The following is a 24,894-nucleotide window of genomic DNA, read 5'->3' on the forward strand; positions in this document are numbered from 1 at the left end:
CACATTCATGCGCGATTCATGCGCAGTTTATTAGTGATAATGCGCAGATATGTGTGGTTTTCAGTGGACCTCAGTCATCATGCACAACCATGTATTCGCCCTATTTGGGGCCTTTGCGTGCCTATGCGCTGAAAGTGTGTGGTTTGTTAGTGATTTTTGCATTATCTTTATGTAGATCTTGTGCAATTCATTGGTGATTTTCATCGCATAAATCAACGAAAATTCTCGACGGACAAGCATGCACACCAAATTTCATGCGTGATTCATGCATTTACGTGACTTTTGGGCTGAGTGACCGAGCCCTTAGTTCGAAGTTTGGGTTTGAAATAACTCATTTATGACACCTGTCCTGGAACTTTCCTGACACCACTCATATGCCAAGTATTTCTAATCCATTAGTGACAAAATAATTATACTGCCAGTGTGTTACATATGTTCTTCAATCTGCTACTCTCTCCGTAGGGATGCCTGGAACGGCTTGAAAGACATGAGCAAGAGAGAAGCCATGAAAGAATACATTACCTCCATGAATGAAGTTGACCTAGACTGGATGATAAAAGTCAAGGGTCAGAAGTCATCTCTAGGACTAGGAGTTGGAGTTAGTACTATGGTGCCAGATCTGGAAGAAAAACTAAGGTAAGACGTAACTACAGAACAGTTGTTGCGGAACATAAAGAGTAACCATGGGTTAGACTTTGGTAAGAGTAAGTGTACAAGGAAAATTCAAAGAGTATAGTCAGATTGTGTATGTGCAAAAAGTGTACTGGTATCAAAAGCAGATACCACCGAGAACACAAATCAGCTGCATTTACACCATGTTCCCGGCGGCCACAGCAGCCCTATTTGCCCGAAACATAGTGTGCCGTGTGTAGATGAGGCATTCTCCTGTTTTTTCTCCTCTGCATTCTAGTCTTGTTCGTTCCAGTCCTCACCCCAGTGAATATGTAGCTAACAGATGCTGTTCTCGCAGCGTCTGGTCAGGCTAGACTATCATTATTTTCCGTCACATCCCACTACGAACTGCCTCCAAGTTTTGTTGTGGCTCATGTGCCGTCGCATTTCATTGCATTCGCCCCCATTTTATCAAGGCATACAAGTTTTCTTATTAGCACTTGGACTGCTGTGGCAAATGTTTTTACAGTGTAAAAATTTGACACAGCATCCACGGCAGTTACGGCCTGTAACATTTGCCCATCCTGTCCCACCACGTTGTCACATGTCCATCCCATTTTGTCCGCGGTTGCCTGAAACAGGACTGCCGTGGCTGCCAAGAGCATGGTGTAAACATAGCATTATGTGGTGAGATTATTGTCAGGCCATCAAGGGAGCATAAATGCTCTAACTATGGCCAGATCCTGTGTCTATATGTACCTTGCAGAGAACAAAATACAGGTTTTCCTACCCAATTTCTTCAGAGTTGCTTTCAATTCAACGATGAGATCATTCAGTTTCAAGCAAATTTGAATGATCACGTAGATTGAAATTACTCAATGTATGCTGTTAAACACGATATTTTCGCGGCATGAAATTTTCGCAAATTGGAGCCAACGGCCTTTTTCGCAGCATGAAATTTTCGCGAATCGCCTCTAACATTCAATGCGTATAGTTAGGAAAGGTCTTTCATGTGCATTTTAATTACACGAATCTTGGCTCCTGCAAAATTCCTGAAATTAAAATGCACACAAACCTTGGTTGTTTTACAGTTGTTCATTCAATTTAATTCATCAGCATGCAATTTCATGATTTTCTAACAAGAACATGAAAAATATTATGTTCATATTTAAAATGCACATGAAATGCATTCAAATTCGCTCCAGCACTTCCCTGGTGAATGGTATACAGTACCATTCAGAGATATTAAACATGAATAATATTTCAAGATATTGCAAATAGAGTTCAAGTCAGCCCCAGTTCCCAATTATTAACATACATATTTTGTCGCTGTGGCGACAAGACCTCATTCGCCATTTCTAACCCAATTTCGATTCCATTTGCTTTATGTGATGGCACTAGGTGAGGGCTTCAAAACTTCAACACAGAATTTTGACCTTTGACTTCTTTGACCTTTGGCCTTGATTTTTGACCTGTATTGTACATTTTGCCACAAAATGCTATTCCTTCGCCATTTCTAACCCGATTTCGATTCTATTTGCTTTATGTGATGGCACTAGGTGAGGGCTTCAAAACTTCTACACAGAATTTTGACTTCTTTGACCTTTGACCTTGATTTTTGACCTATATTGTACATTTTGCTACAAAATGCTACTTCCAGCTGTGACATATATTACGCACCGCGTAATTTCTACTTTTCCTTGTTATTTTTTTAGGTAATGTTTCTGACATTCATTTGCTGGTATATCCCAAATTCAAATATGTTGTACTGTGAATATTTCCCTTTCAGGCCCATATCATTGTTTTGAAATTTAACGACGTCATCATACTGGAAATTGTGATTAAAGACACAGACTCAAAATCAGCCAAATTTACGTGTTATGTCTATGGGAGGTGATTTTTCTCACAACCATGCATTGACTTGACAACGTTCTAGCACCTGTATCTCAGTTGATTTTACTCTATGTCTTCTAAAATTTAAGTATATTGTGGCTGACACAATAAGGAGAGTTTTAAATCATGCATTTTATTTTTTCCAAATATCCACATCATGTTGACAATTCTGTAGTTTAAAACTGAAAATGAAAAAGGAATCTGGACGAAACGATTCCCAATTTATCTTTGGGCAAGTCCAAGATAAGGTCCCCTGAGAAGGCAAAATTTCATCTTTTGCTCAATATTGACATGTTTGGTATCATTTTGAAGCTTATGAAATGAAGTTTTGATTTCCATGGAGGAAAAAATGATATTATGTAAATTTATGCAAATTTCAAGGGCTTCATTTGCATAAATGTGAAATACAGCGTTACGTATGGGACATTTATAAAAATTCATATTTATTCAAAGGAAAGCAAATGATGTTTGATTAATATGTGGACATAAGAAGTTCATCAAGTAGTTTAACTTGGTATGAAAATTTAGGGATTATGCAAATGATTATGCAAATTAGCTCATGTCCTATCATGAGATGTCCCATACGTAACAAATTGAGGTCATTTTTTTTAGGTTTTTTTCTGAAATTGCTATTAAGGTTATTTGAATGCCCTTTTGGAAAGTTCTAATTTATTGTTTAGAGAAGATAAATACCATAGAAAGAAGAAAAAATAGTAGACGTATGGGACAAATGCGTTTACGTATGGGACATCCTCATACATATTGCATGTGAATGCATGTAGCTAGCTGGGAGGGTCCTCTCAGTACACAAATGGTCAATCATCCTGAAGAAAGCATCCCAATTTTTGCAGCTACTTTTGAGTTATAGACACTTGAAAACAATACATGAACTTGACTGAACAATTTTCAGAAAGGGGGAGGGGGGAGATGGCAAAAATACACAATGAAAATCAGCATTAAAGGGATGGTATAGTTTTTTGTAGAAATGGGGATTCAGTTTTTCAACATTTTACAAGATGATTGGAAAACCAATTATATGAATTATTAAAGAGCATACAAAATCTCAGAGTAGTGGAATTCAAAGTTTATTTGATGGAGAATCCAATTTGAAATGGCTGAGATATCAAAAAAAACAAACAAATACAAAGTAAAATGAAGTGGTCCTAATAATAAATGTGACCCACCTTTTGTTAGGACTCCACGTTTCTGGATATCTCAGCCATTTCAAAACAGATTTTTGTCATGTTAACTTTGAATTCCTCTTGGAATTGTATGCTATTTAAATATTTCATAAAAGAAGTGCTAATTATCTTGTAAAAGTTGAAATCAGAATTCCCATCTGAACCAGAACTATACAGTCCCTTTAAGTAGAGACCTCTGATTTAAAGGGTACTGAAACAGAATGTTATACACAAGCAGTTTGAAAAATTGCAGTTCAACTACTAGTATATTGGGTAGTGTTCACCACTCAATGTAGAGCTCTAGCTACGTTGTAGCTGCATTGTATAACACATGTATGTGATATTAATGAAGATGTTACTTCAAATTAGTGTTTTTTGTACCATTTTTTTTTATTGCAAGTGACAAACAAATTGTCCTTATTCAGTTTTCAGTAGTAGCCATGACAAAAATCATGGGTGTACATACTGAGATGTGACTCAAATTAATGACCTGATTGCTAGACAATCTACACGATTACTGGGGTTCCACGCAGCAGGTATTGCATCTTTATTAAAATTAATATTTCTTGTGTCAAGTTGTTTTTTATTGAAACTGAATGGCAAACTGTCCTTCATCAATGGAAGTAAACACTTTACTATTCAATTTTTAGTAGTCACTATCCTGATAAAAATACAGGGCATACATACTCAGGTTGGTCATAAAAATTAAAAAAATATAGAATATTATTAAAGATTATGTTTGTAAATGTTTGGGGAATATTGTTCCCTTGATAATCTGGATCAGTATTTGAGTGATTTCAACTGATTCTACCTCAATAATTATGCAAAAATTTGTTTGTGGGTATTTTGCAAAATTATTTTGCAAAATACCCATAAACATGGTTCTCCACACACTATAACGAATGGGGGACAAAGGGCAGGGGCTATGTCGTCCTTTCACCAGGTCTCGTTACAAAACCAAATCTCGCGTGAGTTCTTGCGTTACCTATAGTTATGTTAACGAAACATTGTTAATTTGCGCTAGGGATCGTTACTCATCGTTACCACAAACGTTACTTTTCCCGATCGTTAGTTTGCGTTACTAACGATTCAGGTGAAACCGCTTGCGTTTTGAAACGTTAATGTTCATTAACGCAAAGTTTCCTTTGGTATATACAGTATGTAAACAAAAACTGGCGTCTGGTGATTTTGACAGTGATTTATTACACAATAAAATCTTATTCGACTTAGGCACAGTGAATTCAATGGTTTTTCCGTGAAAGTGTTCTTGGAATTTCATCGACTTAGGCGAGTATTCGACTTACAAAATTCGACTTGTGAGTGAATTAATACACGTAAGTCAATGGGGAAAAATCAGGACTTTTTAAAATCATTGACTTGCACGATTATTCGACATATGTGACGTTGACTTAGGCGAGTTTAACTGTAATTACGTTCATATGAAGGAGTCAGTGAAAGAATAGAAACACTAATGCATTCTTTCTCTCTCTATGCATTTTCTCTTTTTATTTTCAGTGACAATCAGAAATCAATATATGACTGGTGCAAAGAAGGTCAAGTTGACCAGGTGCAAATATTGCTGTCAACTGAGGGTACGGTCATCAATCAACCTGACACTGAAGGTCTTACCTTACTCCACTGGGCATGTGACAGGGGCTACCTTGACATTGTCAAACTCCTCCTCAAATGTGGTGCTAATCTAAATGCAGCTGATTCTGATGGCCAGACACCACTACATTATGGTAGGTTGAGAGCTTTGCAACCCAGTATGGTCATGTTTACATTCATTTCCTTGCTAATTGCACCTATTCAGATAAATTTGGTGTGCTTACAGGTAAGCCGGGCCTAGCAAATGACTACAGCACCTGACAAGCAAGACCAGGCTTGAGGCTGGTAAGCATATCAAGATTGGAAAAACTGTAGCATAAGCTTAATTAGAAAGATTAAATGAGAAGTAACCATATAAAGTTTGAGATCTATTTTAATGAAGAATTTGATGGGAGGTGTAATATAAGATCCCACTGACATATGTGCCAACAATATTCAAAGCAACAGTGTGCTCATCACTGTAACAAACTAAACTTTAAAGATTGAGTACTTAATGAAGTTTGAGTTATATCAGGGAGGGAGAGGAGAATGTGTTATACATTTCCTCAAATTATTCATTGAAATAAATCTCAACTTTGAACAGGGAGTTCTTGTTTAAATCTTTCTACTTTAATTTTCCACCCAGAATAATATGACACTTCAAAGACACTGGGGGCACATTGGTTTACAAAACTAGAAAAGCACTCTGTGAATGCAAACCTCTGCAAAGCAGCTAGTTTCCACCCATGCATACATGCTGAAAATTTTCCAGTTTCCCAATATAGAAGCATTTTGTTTACATCATCAGTGTAGCGCCTCGCCCAAGCAGAGCACACAGTTAAGAGCACGTATGCAAACCCCAGTCGAAATGAAATAGTGTGTATTAGATGGAAAATAGACAAAAAAGACAAAAAAGAAATATATATATATATTCTCTTACTTTTTTCTTGCTTTAAAAAGATAGTTCAGAAATATAATGGAAAGAGTGATGAAAATATATATTTTACCTTGTTTGTCTTGGAAAATAAAAATACAAAAAATAGAGATGAAAAATAGTTGAAAAATAAACCAAGCAAAGATTATTCTCATGTCCAAAATAGGGGGAAAAATAGCCCAGAAGTACCCTGAAAATGAAAAATAGCAAAATCATATATTTCAACATTTCTTTCTGGAAAATAAAAATAGGAAAAATAGAGAAAAAATAGAAAGAAAATAGTTAGAATTACCTTGGAAATCATGGTAAGATATTGGAAAATATATTTTTAAGCTATTTTTCAGATCTCCAAAAATAGTGGAAGAATAGAGAGAAAAAAGGGTAAATGTTTTTCCTCACAATTTCTTCTCTCAAAAAAAAAAGTATCAAGGGAAATAGTGAAAATAAATATTGGAAATAAAAAAAGGTTAAATATACATATATGTAATTTTTTTAAATATAGCAAAAAGTAAAATATTGGGCTGTCATGTGTATCAACTTCCTCTGAACATGCAGAAGCCAAAGATAGCCCAAATTGCTGAGTGTTTTTCCAGTCAAAGTAGACTTATGTGGAGTTGACTGCACTGTTATTAGAATTTAAAACAAGAAAGTACTTACGGATAAAAATAGTAAAGTACAATTGTACATTGAAAAGTTATTTTTAACAGCTGTTGTGAAAATACAAGGTGCCATACAAATATCACATTTCCCAGGAGTTGCAAAATGTAGGTTTAAACAAATCAAAGAAGACAGTGTACTGAAACTCAGTCAACAAGTAAAACAAAGAATACACATTTGTTCACTTTACTGTAACAATTAAGAAGTAGGTTTATTGTGCAGCATGGGTCCTGTAGGTACGGCTTATTGCGAGTCACATGATTTAAAGATAAAATAACAACACCTTCAAAGTTCTAGCTGAATAATGAATACAGTGTACATTTTCAGCTCACCTGAGCTATTCAATCGCTCTTCGTCCGGCGTCGGTCGTGCATAAACTTTTTACATTTTCATCTTCTTCTTGAAAACCCCAAGACTGATTTTCACCAAACTTGGCAGATAGAATCCCTAGGGCATTAGGATCTGAATTTGTTAAAATGGGCCCCGAACCCCCTAAAATTAATGAGTCTTTAAAAATCTTCTTCTCTAGAACCAGAAGTGATAGAGCTAAGTTGATACTATGAGTTAGTATATTAATGACTATAGTTCCAAGTTTGTCCGTGGCGGAATCAGGGGTGCCCCCCCCCCCCCCCCTTGGGACCCAGGGAGGGGGGTGGGGAGGGGTCCTAATGGAGCCTAAATTGTACATTTTCATCTTCTTCTTGAGAACCCCATGACCCATTTTCACCAAACTTGGCAGGTGGCTTCCCTAGGGGTGTAGGATCTCAATTTCTTCAAATGGGCACCGTGTCCCACCTTAAGGGCCCCAAGGGACCCAAACCTTCCAAAATTAAGGAATCTTTAAAAATCTTCTTCTCTAGAACCGGAAGTGAAAGAGCTAAGTTAATACTATGAGTTAGTACATTAATGACTGTAGTTTCAAGTTTGTTCATGGCGGAATCAGGGGTGCCCCCCTTGGGACCCAGGGAGGGGGGTGGTGAGTGGTCCTAATGGAGCCTAAATTGTACATGTTCATCTTCTTGAGAACCCCATGACCCATTTTCACCAAACTTAGAAGGTAGCTTCCCTAGGGGTGTAGGATCTTAATTTGTTCAAATGGGCACCGTGTTCCACCTTAAGGCCCCAAGGGACTGAAACCTCCCAAAATTAAGGAATCTTTAAAAATCTTCTCTAGAATCAGAAGTGATAGAGCTAAGTTGATACTATGAGTTAGTACATTAATGACTAGTTTCAAGTTTGTTCATGGCGGAATCAGGGGTGCCCCCCCGCCTGGACCCAGGGGAGGGGGGGTGGGGAGAGGTCCTAAAGGCACCTAAATTGTACATTTTCATCTTCTTCTTGAGAACCCCGTGACCGATTTTATTTCGGAAGTCTCGAAAGAGACTACGATGCATAAAGACTAATAATAGGAGAGCCCGCACGCGCGTCCAGCAATACGTTCGCGTTCGTTCCAGCCGACAGGAGGTTCTCCTGCATAGCTCCGCGGTTTGAAATTTTTCCATAAATTCATCGCCGGAATTTTCCTTCTCGCGAGAAATTTTGCTTCGCCGGTCATCCGGAACCTACTGAGAAGTGTTTTGACGCATCTTTCGAGCCTAAACGTTACGGTGGTTCGATAAATATGAGCTCGAAAGAGCAGCACGATCCATCCTTCGCTTTACGTGCTACACGTGGACAGGAGGTCTGTGCCACGAAGTCAGAGTTACCACCACCAGCGCCTCCCTCCGGCGATGCCGGTACGGCACACGTACAGAAGAATGTGAGCATCGGAAAGGCTCAAGATTCAGGGAAGAAGACGATGAAGAAAATTCCCAAAAAAGCTCCTCATACGGTATCAAAAGCCCCTTCCGAGGATCGGGCGTCTACCTCCGGGGACGTTAGTTCTCGTCTAGACAAACTTGAAAATCTCCTCGCCGAAGTGGTGAAACACCTTCCCCAATCGCATGATAAAACCACTAGCCGTGCTGCTTTGGTACATACAGGCGCGTCTACATCGAAATCTACAGCGGAGGAATTTTCCCGCTTGCCTACTAACGTCCGCCATTTTGTTGGGGACGATTTTGATACGTCTATGTCTGAAGACGCATAGCGTGATGGACCGTTCGATTTTGACGAAGGGGTGGAAGAGGTTCCCCCTGCTGCACAGCTACCACAGTTGGCAGCCAAGTATGCTATCCCCCTCGGGATTGGGGAGGCAGTTGACGAGGAAATCGCAAAATCGGTGAACTACTTTATTGGCAACAAACTAGAAGATAAAGCCATTGAGGAAACGGTTGAAAAATACCCCCCACCGAGCAACTGCCCCCACCTCGATACACCTAAAGTGAACGCTCCCATTTGGGAACACTTGCAGTCCGTCACGCGTAATCGTGATTTGAAACTACAGAGAGTGCAGAAATGTCTGACTCGCGGTATTGGGGCTCTTCTTCGCTCTCTCGACGCGCGAGATATCTCCGAGTCTCAGCAAGACGCACTTGCTCTATTGAGTAATGCGCACTTTGAACTGAATTGCGTGCGAAAGGAGCTGATTAAGCCGGACATCAACTCGGAATACGTGCATCTCTGTAAGCCCTCTACACCAGTCACGCAGCTGTTGTTTGGTGATGATCTCACAAGACAGATGAAAGATCTAAAAGAACAACATAAGGCCTCTGCTGGGGTCATGAGGACCCAGCAGAAACATACTTCTCGTCCGAGCGGCTCTTTCCATCCGTACAGACGGCCCTTCAACAGCGGAGCTCGCCGGCAGGCTCGCGATGCGGGCTGGACGGGCTCGCGTAGCGCTGCAGCCTCACGCTTCGTGCATGGAACAGCAAATCGTCCTTTTTTAGACCAGCGCTACCAGGGGAAGTCGCGACCTCCCCCACAGCAACGGCCACAGAGCAGAGCTCATCCACAGGCCAGAAGCAAGACTCCCCACAACAAGTAACCCAACAGCCCGCCTCTGAAGAGGTAGGAGATATAGATTCAACATATTGCTCATTTGACATGTCAGTAACTGACCATGATGCATTTCTACCTTATCTAGAAGAACGGTATTCTAGATCTACTCCTCAATTTACTAGATCTATAGAATCTAGACCTACCACTTCATGTGTAAATGACCATCCAGTTGGAGGTCGACTGAGGCTTCATGCATGTAATTGGGAGAAGTTAACTTCAGATCCCACAGTACTACAAGCTGTGAATGGCTATAAACTTGAATTCAAGCCTGAATGTTTTCCACCTGAAAGGGTTAATCCTTTGGTTCAGTTCAAAGTAAAGAATGAAGATTTGGCCAATATCCAAGCTGAAATTGATTCACTGGCAGCCAAGAATGTTATTGAACCTTGTTCACATGAAGTGGGGGAGTTCATCTCGAACATTTTTACCCGCCCTAAGAAGAATGGCAGCCTTCGGGTCATTCTTGACCTCTCAGAGTTGAACAAAAGCCTAGTCTATCAGCATTTCAAAATGGATTCCATCCATACAGCAACGCAATTTATTACACCAGATTGCTTGCTAGCCTCAGTCGACCTTCAGGATGCTTACTATTCAGTACCAGTTGATCCGCAGGATAGGAAATACCTGCGATTTGTGTGGCAGGGCAAACTTTGGCAATATTGCGCACTGCCAAACGGGCTTAGTACAGCACCGCGTTTGTTCACAAAGCTTCTCAAACCAGTTTTTGCTCATCTGAGAAGAGCAGGTCACATGGTAGTGGGATACCTTGATGATACTATCATTATTGGGAAGACTGAGGCTAGCACTCAAAGAGCAGTCGATGCTACGACTGATCTCCTCGAAGACTTGGGGTTTCTTGTCCATCAGACTAAATCAGTGTTAAAACCCACTAAAGAAATCACCTTTTTGGGATTTGTCCTTAACTCTGTGAACATGACAGTTACTCTTCCTGAATCTAAGAAGGAAGATATCACTGCTGAGTGCACAAGTCTGTTGCATGCCACAGAATCCTCTATCCGAGAAGTGGCTAGAGTAATAGGGAAACTGATTGCTACCTTTCCTGCAGCCCAATATGGGCCCCTCTACTACAAAATCTTGGAAAAAGAGAAGATTTTGGCATTGAAGGCCAATAAAGGTCATTTTGATAGGAAAATGAGCTTGTCTAGTAGAGCCAAACAGGAACTTAAGTGGTGGATTGATCACATACAGTACACCTCTAATCCTATCGACAGACCCAGGCATACAATAGAATTGCGCACTGATGCGAGTGGGTCTGGTTGGGGAGCAACAGACATGTGCACAAACATAGGGGGACGATGGAATGAAGTGGAAAGAGAAAAGGCTGTTAACAATGAGATAAATTATCTAGAAACCCTTGCAGCAGGATTGGCATTGAAGTCCTTTTGCTCTAACCTGAGAAATGTTCATGTTCTCATTAGAATGGATAATACAACTGCAGTCTCATATATCAACAATATGGGGGGCTTCAGATCCCAGGAATGCAACAATTTGGCACATGATATTTGGGAATGGTGTATTGAAAGACAGATTTGGATCACAGCCGCCTACTTGCCAGGACGGCTCAATACCACAGCAGACTTCATGTCAAGGAAGTTTAATGATCGAACAGAGTGGATGCTTAACAAAGCCCAATTTACTGAAGTGGTAGAACATTTCGGCCTCCCTGAAATCGATCTTTTCGCTTCCAGACTTAATGCACAGCTACCCAGGTATATCACTTGGCAGCCTGATCCTTCGGCAGAGAATGTAGATGCATTTACAGTGGATTGGGGTCCATTATGGTTCTATGCTTTCCCTCCCTTCTGCCTTATCCCTAAATGTCTGCAAAAGATAAGGGCAGATAAAGCCACAGGGTTGTTAATAGTACCAAACTGGCCTACACAATCATGGTTCCCAGCACTTCAGGACATGCTGACTGAAAAACCACTTGTCCTATGTAGACATGCACAACTTCTTGTTCAACCTGTGTCTTTTATGCCCCACCCCTTACACAAACATTTGGATTTGCTCTGTTGCAGGCTTTCAGCCAACCCTTCAGGTCGCAGGGATTGAGTGCAGGGACCGTCAAGGTCATTGTAGCTTCTTGGAGGAAATCTACACGACAGCAATATCATAGCTTCATCAGCAAATGGAAAGTTTTCTGCACTGCCAACAACATTAACTATCTCCAGACCTCATCGGAATGGGCACTAGAATTTCTTTCCGACTTGTTCCATAAGGGAGCCAGCTACGGTACTATAAACTCTGCTAGAAGTGCACTGGCTTCTTTTCTGACACTCACAGACAGTTCGTTTTCCATAAGCACTCATCCTCTAATAACTAGATTTGTGAAGGGAGTCTTTCACTTACGACCCCCCAGACCACGCTACACGGAGGTGTGGGACGTTAGAACTGTCCTCAACTATCTGAGGAGGAAATCACCTGCAGGCGAATTGGGTTTGAAAGAGCTAACGTTGAAAGTGACAATGTTATTAGCGCTTCTCTCAGCACAGCGGGTGCAGACATTGAATGCTTTGAGAATAGACAAGATGACATTCAAAGACAACTCTGTCAATTTCGTCATTGATGACTTGTTAAAGCACCACAGACCTGGTAATACAGGCCAAGTCGTTAACCTAAGAGCGTACCCTCCAGACAGACGAGTTTGCATTGTACGATACCTTCGAGAGTATCTGAGAAGGACTCAGATCATTAGGAAGGACCAAAAGTATCTGTTAATAAGTTTTTGTAAACCGTATCACAGGGTTTCTACCCAAACTTTGTCACCATGGATTAAGACAGTTATGACAGAAGCTGGGATTGACATCAGCATGTTCTCGGCACACTCCACGAGAGCAGCCTCAGCGTCTGCTGCCCAGAGGAAAGATCTGCCTGTACATGAGATTTTGGCACAGGCAGGCTGGAGTAACGAGAAGACATTTCAAACATATTACGCGAAACCCCTCAGGAATGAGAATAGGGGTTTCAGCCATGCAGTATTATCGTAAAAGGTAAAGCCATACATTGTACCCCTTGTGGTAATTATGGTCATTGGCACAGTTCTGTGTGGCCAAAAAATGTGACTACCAGCTTCAAAGTCTCCTATTATTACTCTTTATGCATCGTAGTCTCTTTCGAGACTTCCGAAATAAAATAGAAAATTTAAATGAGAACTTACCTGTTTGAAATTTAAATTGTATTTTATGAGGAAGGCGAAGGAAGAGACTACAGTCCCTCCTCTCCCACCCTTCTTCATAATCTCAGGTAGTTCTCAATAGCAGTAGGATGACTGCTGGTATTGGTATTCACATTTTTCGGAGCTACTAATATTGCTGGACGCGCGTGCGGGCTCTCCTATTATTACTCTTTATGCATCGTAGTCTCTTCCTTCGCCTTCCTCATAAAATACAATTTAAATTTCAAACAGGTAAGTTCTCATTTAAATTTTCTATTTTCATCAAACTTGGCAGATAGCATCCCTTAGGGGTTAGGATCTGAATTTGTTAAAATGGGCCCCGAACCCCCAAAAATTAAGGAATCTTGAAAAAATCTTCTTCTCTAGAACCAGAAGTGATAGAGCTAAGTTGATACTATGAGTTAGTACATTAATGATTATAGTTCCAAGTTGGTCCGTGGCGGAATCAGGGATGCCCCTCCCCCCCCCCCCCCCCCCCCGGGACCCAGGGGAGGTGGGTGGGGAGGGGTCCTAATGGAGCTTAAATTGCACATTTTCATCTTCTTGAGAACCCCATGACCGATTTTCACCAAACTTGGAAGGTAGCTTCCCTAGGGGTGTAGGATCTCAATTCGTTCAAATGGGCAACTGTGTCCTACCTTAAGGGCCCCAAGGGACCAAACCTCCAAAATTAAGGAATCTTTTAAAATCTTTTCTAGAATCAGTAGTGATAGAGCTAAGTTAATACTATGAGTAAGTACATTAGATGACTGTAGTTTCGAAGTTTGTTTGATAGCAGATCCAGGGGTGCCCCCCTTGCTGTGCGGGCAGGGGGGAGGGTGTGGGGAGGTCAAATTGAGGCCTAAATTGTACATTTTCATCTTCTTGAAAACCTCATGATGGATGTTCACCAAACTTGGTAGGTAGCATCCCTAGGGGGTTAGGATCTCAATTTGTTAAAATGGGGACTATGCTCTATCTATGAGAGAGCCATGAGAATTGTTTTTGTTGAAGATTTGTTAATTCTTGCAATGAATAGAACATTTATTCGGGTCTAGGGCAATTACCCCCTGGGCAATTACCCCGCACCCTTCCCCTGGCCCTAATCCTAATCCTAATCCTGAACCTAATCCTATCCCTAACTCAACTCCTAACCCTAACCCTAACCCTAACCCTAACCCTAATCGTTACTCTAAGCTTACCACTAACCAGGTATTTAGCCGGGGGGGGGGTAATTGCCCTCTCGGGGTAATTGCCCCGGATACGCATTTATTCATCACCTTATATTACTGTCATCTAATAGCACTAGCGTGTTACAAAAAACATGTCCCCACTTTTGATCCTTAATAGCTCAAAACTGGTTGGCATCCATTCGTCTCGAGAAACGATGGCGTAGCACTAGCTAGGCAAGAAGTTTGCACTGCCTTGAGTGGCTGTAAAGCCCCACTCTTGAGTGGCAATCCTTAGAGCACTTGCAGCAGATGAGTCTGTTGGGGCCAATACTAAGACTGCCCGTGCCTTTCTCTTAGCTCTCCTGTCGGTCTGCTGTACTATGCATCAGATAACACTGTCAAGTAATAGCTGAATAGTGTACAATTTAGTTGGAGATGATTTGAATATGAGAGCATGAATTTTTTTCTTTAAATCCATGATTAATTTTTAATGTTAAGGTCCAGATTTTGGTGAAATTCGAACCCTCTGTTCTAAATTGAACTTTACACATGAACCAATGATGTGTATTGAGTGTGTGCTTACAATAGACATGAATACCACGAATACACCTTTTTCAAAGATCTGCTGACGAGGGGGTGCGTTTAATAAGATTTTTTTTTTCTGGCCACAAACAGTGTTTTGAAACACTGTTTCTGGCCAAACAGTGTTTCTAGCAAGAAAAAAAAATCTTTTAAACGCTAGCCGTAACTTACCGTAAAACATTGTTTCTGTAGAAACAGTGTGTTTAAAAATCTTATAAATGCGACCCCGATCTCAAACACTGTTTAAATGACGTCACAATGTCTTGCGCGCGCCCTTTTTGACCTTTTGCTGAAGAACAAACTGCAGCGAGAAGATGAGTTGCGTAATGGACACAGTCTGAGCGAGAGCCCCAACACATTCAGGGTAAAAATCTTATAAATGCTCTCCTGACAAAATCGTGTTTCAAATCAGTGTTCCAAATCAGTGTTTCAAAACAGTGATTCTCGGCATGCAAAATCTTATAAATGCAGCTTAGGTTTTTGGACTCTTGCTCCAAGGACATGCATGCTTTATGAATAATTTATGATGGATTGCCCTGGGCACTGCTAGTCTGAATTCATGGTAAAGGGTAAAATGCATGCACATGAAAAAAACAAAAGCACAAGTTTTCATGTGCTTGCATACACTATATTTCACTAGCTATGTTAGTGGAATTTCTCATGAATATGTAATAGAGCATTCCTATCCTGCCATTGTTCACCACACACTCCATACCCACCAATTGACCCCTGTGCAAATTAACATTTTGTACAGAGGGTTGAAAACGGTAGAGCAAGAATCCAAACTCTCAGCTATAGTATAGGCTACTGTCTGAAAGTCTGACTCTCTGAGCCAATACAGTGCACTCCCATTTTAACGAAGTCCACTGACCGGCAGTTTTGTTTTGTTAGTCCGTTCCCTTCCGCAATTCTCTAAATACCTTCAATATCTCCAAACGAGATTCTTTTTGCCCCGTCGACAGAGAATGGACAGGTTGGTAATCCACCTGTGCGAAAGCAATCGAGAGTGGTGCATTCAACCCCTCCCCCACGGTCAACTACATGTGCCCTTGGACGATAGAAATATCGATCGTATGCGATGTGTGAATAGAGCGTGCGCTGATGGGCTCACAGACTCTTGTTCTACACAAATCAGGCACCAGAATGCAATGACTGGGGTCAGCGAACACAAATATCTACAGTACTTTGATCAGCTTTGATCGCTAGTGTACATGTTCATACGAGTTCTTGTAGCAGAGAAAGGGCAAACTAAATCAGAATAAAGGTACAGAAATACTGTGATGTATAGAAATTCTCCCAACAGAAAAAGAACACGTGCTGACAATAAACTTTTCATCAAACCCATTTTAGGGGACTTTATAACACAAAGAAGCATGAATTTTGGCCACGAAAGCAGGTACTCCTGTCTTCATCTTGGGAACCTGGTATACCAGGTTCCCGTTTTATCAGTTGCTCAGTTACCAAACAATAAACAAGAAAATGCACAGAGACAATGACTTGATGAGGCTGTAGCCTGAATTTTTACTTTGTTGTAACCGAAATGCCGTCTTAACTGTGTTTGTTTATATAATGGGAGTCACTTTGTTACTAGTATGAGTGTAGGGAGGTTTATAGCCTGCTATTAGTGCCATTATTCCTTTCTGCAAATCAAATGGTTTCCAATTTGGCATCAGATTTTCAAAGATCATGTAGAACCTAGTCGTGACTACCAGTTATGAGTTATATCTAACCTTAGAAGAATCCCTACTGCAACTACAATAGATCTAGCTCTAGAACCTATGCATGCATATAAAAGTATTTGACATCTTGATGAATTATAGTAACACTCTGCAGACTCTACTGTTGGGCCTTGACTATCAATGGCACTAGATGCCTAGATCTAAACTGTATCTTTCAGTTTCACATTGCTAATTAGAATAGAACATTTCTATGGGTATGTTGTGGAGATTCTAGATGTCAAATACCATATAATTTACACTGTCTGCAGGTCTAGAGTCCTTAAAAAAAATTCTTTTTGTCAGTGGGCTGATATGTAGAGCCAAACCCAAAGTAAAAGGTTCACTGTGTCATGCAAAGCATTTTGATCCCTGTACTTGTCTAACATTAGTTATATGCCCTGATCATCAGAGCATTGCGTGGTCAGGCCAATGAGAGCTATAGATCTGCAGATCGAGAACTCAAAGTGGGACAATCACTGCAAATCTCACTGCTAAGTAATAGCAAAGTCTAGGTTCTACTAATGTATTAAAAGATGACTTGACCGACCTTCCTCATAGAGTCCTGAAGGAGCCGTTCTTTTTTCTTTGGCACCTTTTGCTTGCCATTTCTCAAAATAAACATTATTAGATCATACTGTAGAGATCAAGAGAGCGTTGTATGTCCGTACAGCCATATGTGTAGTTTAAAATGAACAGTGTAAATCAAATAACAGCGCGCGATGTGTACGGTTGCGGTCTAACAGGTCAGCCAGTACAAGATTAGGTTCAATCAGCGGACAACAACAACAACAACAACACAAGCACAGACATCTTACACTTATATATTATAATATGATCATAATAATATGTTGTCATCGATTTTGGGTTCTACATCCAAAAAATATATGTTTAATTATTACGACTATTATCAATAATTTTGTATCAATATTTTTTTTATCCTCCATACATTTTCCAAAAGACTTTCTCTATGATCTTTGGTACAAACGAGCCTCATATCAATAACCCCGATCACCCATTCATTGTACACAACCATGCTGATCACATTCATTATACAGTTTTTCTATTGTTGTGTGTCACTTCAATGCGGCACTCCAGAAGTTGTGGGGAACGAGCATGCAGTGACTTACTACCTGCTTTAATATTTTCGTGAGTTTGTGATCCCCTTCAAGGTTTTACATGCTTTATTCCATAGTGAATAGATGTCACCTTTTAGGACTGCTGTAAATCAACCAAGTGAAGCCGCATTATGCTTGCAATGGTAAGATTAACACACAGTTGGTTGCCAGCAGCATTTGATGGATGGCCGTCATGACTTGCATATACTATAACGGCCATCAAAGTATGACTATTTCACATCAATTTTTTATTTGATTTGATTTGATTTGATTTGATTTGATTTTTATTCTCTGTATGCCATTTTTTTTTCAAATACACTCAATTTTCTGCAATTTCATTAACAAAGTACAAAATACCGGTAGTATACTTTATACAATTTTCATCATTTTCATCAATTATGCAATACATCTGTAGTATAATTACATGAGTAAACATGTTAATAATTTGCATACAGAACGATTGCCAATAATAAGCACAGCGCTTGACTGTTTGGCAACCGATAACAAATAACATTATAGTGAAGAAAAACAAGAGGGTCCAACATGATGCTCGTGGAATACGGGTTAGGGAGAGGGAGAGAGAGAGAGAGAGAGAGAGAAGAAGAAGGAAGGGGAGGAGATGATAAAAACCTCCGGATACTAGTCTATCGCCAGATCAACTCGACATACCTCTATACCTAGACACATACATACATGCACATACTGTATTTATACTAATAAATTACAGTGATGTATTCACATAATAAGTGTTGCTTTTGTCTTGTAAAGTTACATTGAATGAGAAAGAGAGAAAAAGAGAGGAAGACAAAAAGCAATCATCTACATACACAGCATAAATTTCTACGTGCCCTTTCAGGGCATGACGTTATAGTGAACCATGATTCGCCCGACATAACATGAATTATGAACAACAGAGAAGGAATGAATCCCAGTGGATCAGAGGAGGACAGTATACTGCAGGTGCATCCGCACGTGCAGAGACTCGGAGAGAAAGAAACATAATAGATACAACAATGAACAAAGAATGAGTCATCAAGTGTTTCTACAGAAGGTATCACCGGTACTGTGAAATCAACATTTTCTTTACTGCTTTTTTAAATGAATGAATAGACTTAATGTTACGTAATTCAAGTGGAAGTCTATTCCAGATATCTGGGCCAGTATGTCTTACTGATTTGTGTGCTAGGAGTGTTTTAGGGTTACTCAAGTGTACATCCATTGCTTGCCTTGTAGGATAAGAATGGATTTCTGAGTTCAGCTGGAACATATCAATAAATGAAGAGGGTAATAAGTCAGTATTAAAGCGGAACATCAAAAGTGCATTTTGTAAAGTGTGGATGTCGTTCACCTTTAAGATCTTAAAGCAGAAGAAAAGGGGATCCGTGTGATCATTATAACCAGCATTTGCACATATACGAATAACTTTCTTTTGCAATTTTAATATAGTATTGTTAGCAGACACCGAGTTTGCCCATATCATATTACAATAAGAAATGTATGGTAGGATGAGTGCATTATAAAGCATAATCAAGATATCAAAAGATAAACAATGTCTGAGTTTACATAATATTCCAACATTACGAGCAATAGGAGGTGAAATATATTTCACATGATCATTCCAAGTAAGAGTTTCATTAATTACAATTCCAAGAAATTTAGTGGATGTTGTCCTCTCAAGAGGAATGCCATCTATTTTTAGAATACATTCAGTGTCACTACAAATCACTTTCCTTGGATGTTTGAAGTGCATATAATTTGTTTTCTTTAGATTCAAAGATAAGATATTACTTTTGAACCACTGAGACAATTTTGGTAATTCATTATTTAAAGATCTAATAAGACATTGAAAATCTGAATTTGAAAGAAATACATTGGTATCATCAGCAAAAATAACGTACTGTAATAAACTTGATGCATTAGGTAAATCATTAACATATAACAAAAACAATAATGGCCCAAGAATGGACCCTTGTGGTACACCGCATTTGATCAACAATGTATCCGAATTACAGAAATCAAAACATGTGAATTGCTTTCGATCATTTAAATAACTAGCGATCAGTTTCAGAGCAGTTCCTCTTATACCATAAAAATGTAGCTTTGATAGCAAAATAGAATGGTCAAGAGTATCAAATGCCTTGCTTAAGTCCATAAAGACACCAATAACATGCTTTCGGTCAGCTAAGGCATTTGATACTCGATCATACAATTGTGCAAGCGCCAGGTCAGTTGAATGTGATTTTCTGAACCCATACTGATCAGGATTCAAAATATTGTATTTGGTTAGAAAACTGTCCAATCTATTATATATAATTCTTTCAAGTATTTTAGAAAAGGTAGGTAATAAAGAAATGGGTCGGTAATTACTAATATTCGAAGAATCATCTTTTTTATACACAGGAATAACTTTGGCTATCTTGAAAGGAGTAGGAAATACTCCAGATAATAAAGAAAGATTGAAGATATGAGAGAGGGGGATAATAATCGATCCAATGATCTGTTTCAGCAAAACACTGCTGATTTCATCACAACCAGTAGAATGTGTTGATTTCAAAGATGACGTTATATGCATAATTTCTATATAATCAGTAGGCTTTAAAAAAAGTGAATGATTACACGCATTATGAAGATATTGATGAAAATTGGTTCCATGGCTATCAACTTTCTTGGCCTGATTGGGACCAATTTTTACAAAAAACTCATTAAAAGCATTAACTATATTTTGTGGAGATTTAACACAATGATCATTAAGATTGAATATTTTGGGAATAATTTTCTGCTTATTATTCCCTAATATTTCTTTCACAATTTTCCATGTGGTAGACATTTTTCCTTGTGCATTCACAAATTGATTTTTATAATACAATCTACGCGACGTTCGTATTATTGTTGTCAGTTTATTTCTATACCGTTTATATTCATATACATTTTCATCAGAGTGATCATTTAATTGCAACTTATATAATTCATTTCTCTTTGATATCGATTGCAAAATACCTCTTGTAATCCATGGATTTCTTATTTTTTTACTTCCTGTTTGTTTATTTCGCAATGGGATATTCTTATCAAAATGATAATAAAATTTATTCCAAAATAATTCATATGCTTTATCCACATCATCACAAGCAAGTACGTCATCCCAGTTTTCTGAAGATAAAGCATCATTCAGGCGGTTAATATTTTGGGTTGTAAACCTACGTAATTTTCCCTTATTTGTTTTCTTGGAATATCTTTGTACATCAAATAAGATACAAAAAATGGGGAGATGATCCGAAATCTCACTATAAAGAATACCGGATTGACTTTGCGCTACATTTGTATTTATGAATATATTATCAATTAAAGATAATGATTGCGCACTAATCCTTGTCGGTTTATCGATAGCACAATGAAAAAAATTAGACTGAAGTATTGTGCAAAGTCTTTGTGAGTTATTGTTTTCAGATAATAAATCAATATTAAAATCACCCATTACACATGCTTTCTTATTACTGGTATTGATTTTAGATAATATAATTTCAAAATCATCAAGAAATAAGTCAACACTTGCATCTGGCGGTCGGTAAATAACTATTATAATAACAATTATATTCTTTTCATTTGGTATTTCAATTTCAACGGATAAAATCTCAGCATTAGAGTTTACAAAGGATAAATTATGCCTTACAGTACATGAGTATTTATTTGCAACGTACAGTGCTACGCCGCCTCCACGACGGTTTGCTCTATCAGAGCGAATCAAAGAGTAACCATCAATATCTAATATCGGTGGAGATTTGTCATTCAACCAAGTTTCACTTACACCAATAAATGAGAAATCAAAGTTGAGAGATGACAACAAATTGGTTACATTATCATAATTTCTGGGCAAGCTGCGAGCGTTGATATGTAGAAAACTTAAAACGGAGTTAGATTGGGCATGTTGGCACTGTGAAGCAGTGTACATACGGGTGTTTAATTCTTCGGGCAAAAAATATTTACAGTTTATTACATATGATATATCAGTTTCTTCTTCAAAATTCATTCAAAGTTATTGGTACAATATCCAAACATGATGCAGAGTGAGATACACAAGGCTGAGCGATTGGCATGATTGGCGAGAGAAATGGCATGGAAGCAGAGGAAAGAGAGGGGACGAGCATCATGGGGAAACTTACGGACTACGATTACTACGAATACAAAAACAGTGAACATAAACAGAGAGTACAATAAGCCGATCCTCTCCGATCAGCATTACATTAGTTCATATTTACAGGGAGAGACAGATAGAGAGAGAGAGGGGGGGGGAGAGAATAATAGTGAGATGGGGAGAAGGAAGAACATGTGAGAGAAGAATGGCACAATTCAGAGTATGTCAATCTGTCACTTACGAATACTGTGCTAAGAGAACGTGTTATGTAACGGACAGCTCCCTCCATGGATGCACAAACAAAAGAATAAGAACGTGGTCAATGTAGACATTGTAGACTGCACTGCCAAATGAAGCAAAATGGCATCCTTAAAGGTGCAATAAACAAATCAGAATACATGCGGAAGACCACCAGAATTACGCCATTTTCCTGCGAAGAAACGGAGTTTCGTCCCCTGGGCGTAGAGATGCTGGACTTGTTTCGACCACCTTCTTTTCTCATCTAGGTCAGCCCTGGTGAGGTCGTCCGTGATGTAGAAGTTCTCCTTGTCAAGCTTTTTTCGCGCATTTTTCATGATGTCCACCTTCTCTCTGTAGGACAACACTTTCACCAAAATGTGCCTTAGCTTCTCTCCTCTCTTTCCATCTCGATGAGCTCGCTCTACCTTGATATCCATCTTGAAATGCTGCTTGATGACTTTCTCGACAATGTCGACGCAGTCTTCGCGCTCATCTCTTGCAGCCTCCTCTATCCCAACGATTCTAAAGTTGTTCCGACGTGAAAATCGCTCGGCCTTGTTTGCTTCAGCGTTGTGGCGTGCAATTTCTCCTCTCATTTTTTCCATGTCACACTCCATTTTTCCTAATTTCTTTTCCAGAGCAACGTTTTTCTTTTCCAGTTCGTCCACACGCTGGCCTTCAAATTCAATGGCTCGCTCTACCCTCTTGATGCTTTCGAGAAGCGAGTCCACTGCCTTTTGAATCATATGTTCAAATTTGAGTGATGCCTCCTTAAAGTACGCAGCAAGCGTTGCCGTGGTGAGCACGGCGTCAGGGGCAGTGGGTTCCGTCCCGGCAGCTGGGGGTGCAGAGGTGGCACCAATGGGTAGGCCCAAGTTGGAGTCTTCCATGTCGCTGTCAGTCTCGTCTTTTTTACTCCTTTTACCAAGTTGCCTCTTGGGTCTGCAGCTCATATTCCTCGTAGGTTGTGTGCTGCAGATTCAGATGTAGAAGTTGTCTAGGAGCTCGTCAAGGATAGAGGCGTATGCTGCTTAAAACTTCCTGTCTGATACGGAGAGGATCGTATAACGTGCTGAACTAGTACAACGCCATCTTTTTGTAACATCATTAAACTAGAAAAGCACTTTGAGAGTGCAGATGTCTGCGCCAAGCAGCTACTTTCCACTGATGATATTGCTCCTCCATAGGGATCAGTGATTTCCACACGTACGTATGCATGCTGAAAAATCACCCGATTTCCCAATATAGAAGCCTTTACTACGTCATAAACCCTAAAGCTGCACGGTGCACCTCGCTTTGGTAATAACTAGAGCATGCACTTAAAGGTACTAGCCCACATTTGCAAACCCACGAAAATCAAAACTGCATAAAACAGGTCCAATATGACTTCAAGTACAAGTTATAACAGTAACATACCTCACCTGTTGCTCTTTGTCTATACCATTCGATAAAAGAGAGAAAATCATCGTTTTAAAATCAATTTTCAAACCGGGTCAACCCGACCCAAAATCGAATTACGAGCGCGGGCTAGCTACGTACTAACTGCGACCAGCCCCAACGTGCAGCGTTGGGGCTGTGCCGTTTTCGCATTCAGATCGAGGAGTTGTACAAAACGGGTGCCGTTTCGGCGCTATATTTCCTTAATTTTTTCAACAAAAACTACTAGGAATACTTACATGGGTCGATTAAACCTAAATGATTAATTTCGGCGACTGTTTGATGCATTTCATTGCTTATGATGCAGAAAATGTTGTCTTATAACGCGAATATCTTCAGCTCACCGATGCTCACTGAAACTCACAATCACTTGCACAGGCGCACAGCATGCATGCAGTGCAGTGCATTGAGAGCATGCGTAATGCGTACTAATGGATATAGCAGCAAGTCTCTCCACTGTTGCACTAGGGCAGGCCGCTTATTACTCCTAAAAAAATGTCGAAAATTTTGCAATTTCTAGATAAATGGGTGAGAAAAACAAAGTAGAAAAGGTAATGTATTAATTGTCACTGTGTTTATGATAGAAATTTAGCCATGCTTTATTTATGAAGTCAGCTGCAAGGTAGCCGCCAGGACTGCGCCTTGCGGCGCGGTCTCCGGGGCTAGCTACTAGTAACTTACACATGTATCGCATGCAAGTAGTACGTACGTGGACCGGAGCTAGCGAGCGTTATACGCATGCATACGGTGCATTTTCATTTATTTTTATGAAAGTAATGGACTAATTGGAACGAAATTTTGCACAGGTGTTACTGCAATCATACCCAAACTCCATGCTAACTATGAGATCAATTGCTGCAGGTTTACAAATGTGGGCTAGTACCTTTAAGTGTGCGTATGAAAACCTCAAAAGTGCGCAGCTTGAACTCTAAAGTTCATTGACCCTATCTGCCAAAATATTGAAAATCCTTCATAAAATCCATAAAAAAATTCTGGATTACTACCAAAATTTAATCATCTGTTACTTGTGTCAATCTCAACCTTTCGTGCAAGTTTCACTCCAATCTGTGCACAACTTTTGAGTTATTTTGCACACGACCAAGCAAACAAACCAATGATAATGAAAACATATCAAGAAGCCATCTGCGTGCACCTGGTCCAAAGTGTTTGATCTGTTCCACAAGGACATCATCAAGACCTGCAGCCTTTTTGTTTTTCATAGACTTCATTGCAGATTCCAGTTCACTCATTGTGAATGGCCTTGTGAAACCTGTGGCGTCTTGTGAGGATGCATTAGCAGCTTTAGGAAGTTTAGCCCTCTGAGGACTTTGATTTGGATTTCCCAGTCTGTTCAAGAGGAGTTGGTGCGCAACCTCGTCAGCGGTGACTTGTGGCCTTGGCTGCGGCTTTGTGTAATCATTTCCTAGGATGCAGATGGTTTTCCTGGCTTTCCTGCTACTATGAGTCATATCTGTGCTTTCAATGAGCTCTTACCATTTCTTCTGTGATGGAATTAGCT

The 24,894-nt window shown here is 39.7% G+C and overlaps 1 protein-coding gene across 1 annotated transcript in view; it reads left to right on the plus strand.

Annotated features, from left to right (window-relative positions):
• Positions 1 to 358: 358 nt before the first annotated feature.
• Positions 359 to 24,894, plus strand: part of LOC139715254 (acyl-CoA-binding domain-containing protein 6-like) — a 44,016-nt gene continuing 19,480 nt past the window's right edge. The window contains exons 1-2 of the mRNA XM_071626836.1: positions 359 to 636; positions 5,202 to 5,428. Of these exons, the coding sequence (XP_071482937.1) occupies positions 488 to 636; positions 5,202 to 5,428 (376 nt within the window). The 5' untranslated portion in view covers positions 359 to 487. The remainder of the gene's footprint in view (positions 637 to 5,201; positions 5,429 to 24,894) is intronic.

Source organism: Diadema antillarum, unplaced genomic scaffold, assembly GCF_040938485.1.
Source record: "Diadema antillarum isolate AM-2024a unplaced genomic scaffold, OU_Dant_1.0 seq00003212_RagTag, whole genome shotgun sequence".
In the NCBI taxonomy this organism is placed as follows: Eukaryota; Metazoa; Echinodermata; class Echinoidea; order Diadematoida; family Diadematidae; genus Diadema; species Diadema antillarum.